The 5,967-nt window shown below is 26.7% G+C and overlaps 1 protein-coding gene across 1 annotated transcript in view; it reads left to right on the forward strand.

Moving 5' to 3' along the window:
- The window catches only part of LOC107622056 (transcription factor RADIALIS-like), a 1,275-nt gene continuing 467 nt past the window's right edge, over window positions 5,160-5,967 (forward strand). Inside the window, exon 1 of the mRNA XM_016323986.2 lies at window positions 5,160-5,579. Within this exon, the coding sequence (XP_016179472.1) occupies window positions 5,317-5,579 (263 nt within the window). The 5' untranslated portion in view covers window positions 5,160-5,316. The remainder of the gene's footprint in view (window positions 5,580-5,967) is intronic.

Genomic DNA, 5,967 nt, shown 5'->3' on the forward strand with positions numbered 1-5,967 from the left:
TTGTTTTTCTTTCACTTTTTTATGGATAACTAATCTTCTGTCAAAGAGTTAAGAGTTCTGTTTATATTTTTTATGAATTATTAATCTACGTTTATTTTATTTTAAAATCTTACATTGATCTATTTTATGATTGAGTTATTCGTTTTTTATTCGGATTAGTGATATCGGAAGGTATGTTAATTCCTTTTGAATTCTTTTATTATAATTGTCAAATTTGATATTTGAATTAAAACTTGAAAACTCTTTCACATGACTCTTTGAATTCGGCTAGGAATAGTGATTCAATTAGTGTGCGACTGCATGATTATTGGATAGGACTAACTTGAATATGTGACATGTAATTCGTCCTAAGGACTACTTTTAAATCTTATTAGAAAAATAAATCAGTTTTTGTGGTTAATCTCTTGATTAATTAATTGACGACTAAATAATGCTTCAAAAACTGAGGAACCAAGGAATTGAAAATCAGTTACTAAAGATTTATCGTGAAAGATCTTTGCAAACTTTAAGATAAGTAAACAAGGTTTGATTTCTCTAAAAGTATAAATATCTCCGAAAGCTCTTGACTCTCACTATCATTGTCTTTTCTCAAATCATTGTCTGGTGAATGCGGGAAGGTACTCGCGAGTGGCGCTGTCTAGTGTTCCGGCGGCATTGACTTCCGTTGACGGTAGCGACCGTCGAAAACTGCAAGGAAGATGTGTTGTGCGACGCTGAAAGTGGTGAAGGGGTGGAAGTGGCTACACAGTAACAAGATGTGGGTAAAGGATAAATTAGGGTTACAGTAATAAATTAGTGACGTTAGAATTAACCTAAATTAATTAGAGATGTAACTTTTTTAATGAAATAGACTTAGAAGTCCAACCCAATAAAAATTAGCAGAAATTAATAGGACCCTTGTTAATAATGTAACGGAGTTGATATACTATATGTTTATTAATTTTATCAGAATTCTATAACTAATTCCTTACCGGATAAGAGGGTACCCCTTATTCTTCTTATCATCGTTATCATGATCTCATGGCACTTATGACCAGATGTAACAGCATAAGACAATGGAATGCAACAGATTATAGAGAATCCATGTACTTTCTATCACACTGTTTTAATTTAGCGTAACAACAATATAACAATAATAAAGAATTTTTGGGGTTATTTTCCGTTTTATCAAATTTGTTATATGTAGCTTTCAATTTTGGCTTCTTCTCTCGTCACATGTATGTTATGGGTTTTCGATAAATTAAAATTATTATTTGAGTTACTAACTCTGGCTATGTTACATTTATCGTACATAGCCGACCTCAACTCAGATAAAGGAGGAGAATTGTGTTAAATTTTAGTCAAATTTTTATGATATGAATAAAAAATATTATTATACTAAAACTAGATCATTTCTCAAAAATAACACGATGTATGACTCGCACGTGCAGTGTCAAATAAACAAAAACCACTGCATCGGTAGCCGAATATAATATTAAATGAGCAAGAATTTTTGCATTTTTGTGATAAATTAATTTTATTTATTTATTTTTTTTTGAAAGGAAGAGCTCAACACAACAAGTGGAGCGTAGAAAACAAACCAAAAGCCACAATTATAAAAGAGTACATTATAAAAAGACTAAATGATGCCCACTGTCATCTTCGACATTGCCATCAACAATCTACACATATCTATTCCTTATAGTTCATGGAGGACTAGTAGATGATATCGTCAATCCCTTTTTCTGTATTCTAAAAAATTCACCTATTCCTTTTTAGCCAAATATTTCAGATAATGGTACAAAAACATACCAATTTCATTTCTTTTAGTACATATAAATATATTCTTCCTTTTTAAATCTCTGACTTTAAGTCAAATTTGAAATATAAAAAATTTGGTGTTGACAAAACCATATTTTTATGTAGTTTTCAACTACTCAATTAGAATCTACTTAATATACTAAAACTGGGTTTTTCCCCAACTAATAAAGGTGAGGTGTCGATTTCTCGTGACTCTGTTTTCCCTCTAAAATGAACTTTCCTATTCTCTATTCCAAATTATTTTATAAAAAAATCTTTATTATAATTATATTATAATTAATGATTAGTTATTTAATTTTATTACGATAAATATCAAATTCTATTTCGAATATAAAAATATAAAATTTTATTCCTACTATTTTTATTTTACCACTATAAAAGACCATATATGCTAGAAAAAAAAATATCATTCATTTACCAATTACTCTTTCATTAGGTAGCTTTTACAACAATTCTTTTTCTTCCTATGAGGCGTCGTCGCAAGAAGTCAACTATCGTGGACACAAACGGTCCACACACTCTTCAACTCCTGTGCTCATCATTCAGAGCAATATATGATATGTTATCCATGAAGCATTTATAGACTATGGTGTTATCATGTATGCATAAATAAAAAAAATTCCGTAATTAAGCTTAAGTCATTTACCTGTTTTTGTGGTATATTATAATGTGAAATTACTTTCAATTTGTGTTGTATAATGATATTATGGTTTAATTTAAGCTTTTGTTTTAGAACTGTGTTATGATTTTATCTCATCATTTTCTCTTAGATATCAAGTTGATGTATTTTTATTTATTATTATTGAAACGGATGTGATATAAAATTTGTAAAAAATAAAATAAAACTCTCACACTTAATTTATTTTATTGTAGTCTTTTATTTCTTCTATTTTTTTATTTTCTTCTTATTCATTTTATAATTTATTACTAAAAGGTAGTGAAATTCTATTAATACTGAAATAAAGTTGCAAAAAGGTCCATAGGGTAGAATAAGTAAAATAATGTGATACCCACATTACAACATCCAAATAAAACAACCTAAGATTTAAAATGTTTATCTTTCTCTTTCTCGCCGTCTATTATATTATCGATTCTATTATATAAAAATCGATTTTTTACATTTAATGGTAGAGTCAACGTAGCATGTTTCTGAGAGTGTTTCTTAATTTATTTTGTTTAACTCATTAAATATAATTCATTATGATGCATTAATTATATCAACTAATTAATTTGATTAGATATTTAAGTATCACACAATTTAAAATTTTGTATATTGATTTGATTTTTATGATATATAAATTTAAGGAATAAATTAAAATAATATAACTTATTACTTATTTAATTTGAATATAACAAATATAAAATTAATTTAGTCAAAAGTTTATTATTTTTTAATCTTCTATACATAAAAATGACAAAATAATATTGTAAAAATAATCTTTTTATCGTTTTTGTTATTTTAATTTTATTTTCTTTGCTTTTTTATGTGTAATTTTATTTTACATTAATTTTGTGTATTTAATAACAAAATATACTCATATTAATTCTATCATATATTAATATATTTTTCTCCTATGTTAATCAAAGAATTTCAATAGTTATCAACTACATCTAATAGAATGACTGATGAGTGAGAACTATAACAAGTTAACCCAGATTCAAAATGCTAAAACGAAGGAAAGAAAATAGTGGATATATGATTAGAGAAAAATATATAATAACGAGAAATATACTAAAATTGGATTTTTCCTCCAACTAATAAAAGTGAGATGTCAATTTCTCATGAATTCATTTTTCCTCTAAAATGAAATCACTATTTTCTCTTCTAAATTTATTTTAGAAAAATATCTTTATTATAATTATATTACAATTAACATTTAACGAATAATGCATGATTATACTAATTTAAGAAAATATCTTTATTATAATTATATAAAATCAATATTTAATACATTATCAACTAATAAAAGTGAAGTGTCAATTTCTCATGAATTCATTTTTCCTCCAAAATGAAAGTACTATTCTCTCTTCTAAATTTATTTTAGAAAAATATCTTTATTATAATTATATTACAATATTACAATTATATTACAAGTAGCATTTAATGAATAATGCATAATTATAATAATTTAAAAAAATAAAATAAAGTCCAATAATTTATTTTTTAACTGCACACGTACGTAAAATAACTTTTAAGAAGGAATCACGTATAGTAAATACGGTCGATGATTGTAAAACTGTATACTAACATTAATATAATATTATTTTAAGTATATATTTTGCAAATATCAAAAAAAATATTGAACTAATTTTTAGTGAATTTAAATTATTTATTATTTATTAGAGAATTTTATACATTAAAATTCTCTAACAATTTATTATTTATTTTGAGCTGATTTTGATATGTTATTATTATCATCACTCTCAGTTGGTATATATACCTCCCTTTCTTGAGCATCTGTGCACAGAATAATTGATAGGCACACCATGACGTCATAGCACCGGATAGATATACAGAAGGTTCTTATATATATATATATGATTAGTCATGTATGTTGTTTATTTACTCATTAAAATCAAATGCTTTATATTTTAGTGGCATGTTAGTAACATGTATTAGGAATTAAAACATATAAAAGGAGTGTTGTGAGTGATAGTCATGAATATATATTGTATTTTGATGTTATTATATAGCTCATGATTATGAATCTGTTTTTCATGACAATATTGAAGGAGATGGATTAATAATTTTTATGATAATCCAACTGTAACGAATGATCTAAAAAAATTATGTACAATCATACTATTCGACTACTGGTAGCGAAAAACATATTATTTATCTATTATATATTATTAATTAGACAAAAAAAATGTATTATATAACATATTTTTCTTTTATTTTAATTGAAACTTTCCTACCTAAATGTCCGTCGTCAGCCGAACCTTGAACAACTTTGATCCACATGAACTTTTGGCCCTATGAATTTTTTTTAGAAGCTACTCCTGAATAATTTTTAATTGGCACTTTGATACAAACTTCTTTGAATTAGTTTATATTTATATTTTAATATATATTTTATATTAGTGACTAATTTTAGTAGTTGATTTTAGTGTACACTTAACGTACTCTATATGTAAATTAGCATGTTAAATGGTAGATAGTGAGAATACAAAAGAAGTAGAGGTTGGCAAGAATGCAAGTCATGTATTGAACTGAAGAACTTAGTTTCTAGTGTGGGAAGAATAGATGAAGATAGATACCGATTCTCATACATAGAAACATAATTAACATAAGATAGAATAATGGATGGTGATTATATTGTTCCTTTCCGTGGCTCCTAAGGACACAAATCATGCAAATAAACAGCGCTTTCATTTTTGGTGCAAAGCTTTTTATGCCAACTGGCACTACCCCACACTACTAGTCCCTATAAATAGCATCAAGCATTTCCCACCCTTTTCTCAACAAGAACCATAACATATATACTTCTCTTCTTCTTTTCCTCTAGAAGAAGAATGGCATCAATGTCGGCCTCAGGTTCATGGAGTGCCAAGGACAACAAGGCCTTTGAGAGGGCACTGGCTGTCTATGACAAGGACACTCCTGACCGTTGGAATAACGTCGCCAACGCTGTTGGCGGCGGCAAGACCCCCGACGACGTCAAGACCCACTATGAGCTTCTTCTTCGAGATATTAAGTTCATTGAATCTGGCCAAGTTCCATTTCCATACCACAAAAATCTTAATCCAACCTCTCAACAAGAAGATGACAACAATAGGTAATAACATAGTGTGTGTTTAGATTACAGTTTGCAAACGAAAATTTGTATAAAATTGATTTTGCAAACTTGATTTTGATCAAAAGTAAGTTTGTGTTAAAGTGATTTATGTTTGATAATTTTTGTATCAAAATGAATTATAGTAAAATAAATATTGTTTAACTTGTACCATTCAAAATCACTTTTAGATTGGATATGTGATTTTTGTTTCTTTCAACAATTTAGAAAAAAAAATGATATTTTTACTATTTTTTTTCTTTACACTTCTTTTATATTTTTATGGTATAAAAGATAAATTTTTTTTTTCTATTTCTTACTAATCACTTTAAATAAAAGATATACAAAAGGAAAATTTAAAAAGAATATATAAATAATTAGATCTCTAAAA

The sequence above is a fragment of the Arachis ipaensis genome, chromosome B10 (genome assembly GCF_000816755.2).
Source record: "Arachis ipaensis cultivar K30076 chromosome B10, Araip1.1, whole genome shotgun sequence".
Classification (NCBI taxonomy): domain Eukaryota; kingdom Viridiplantae; phylum Streptophyta; class Magnoliopsida; order Fabales; family Fabaceae; genus Arachis; species Arachis ipaensis.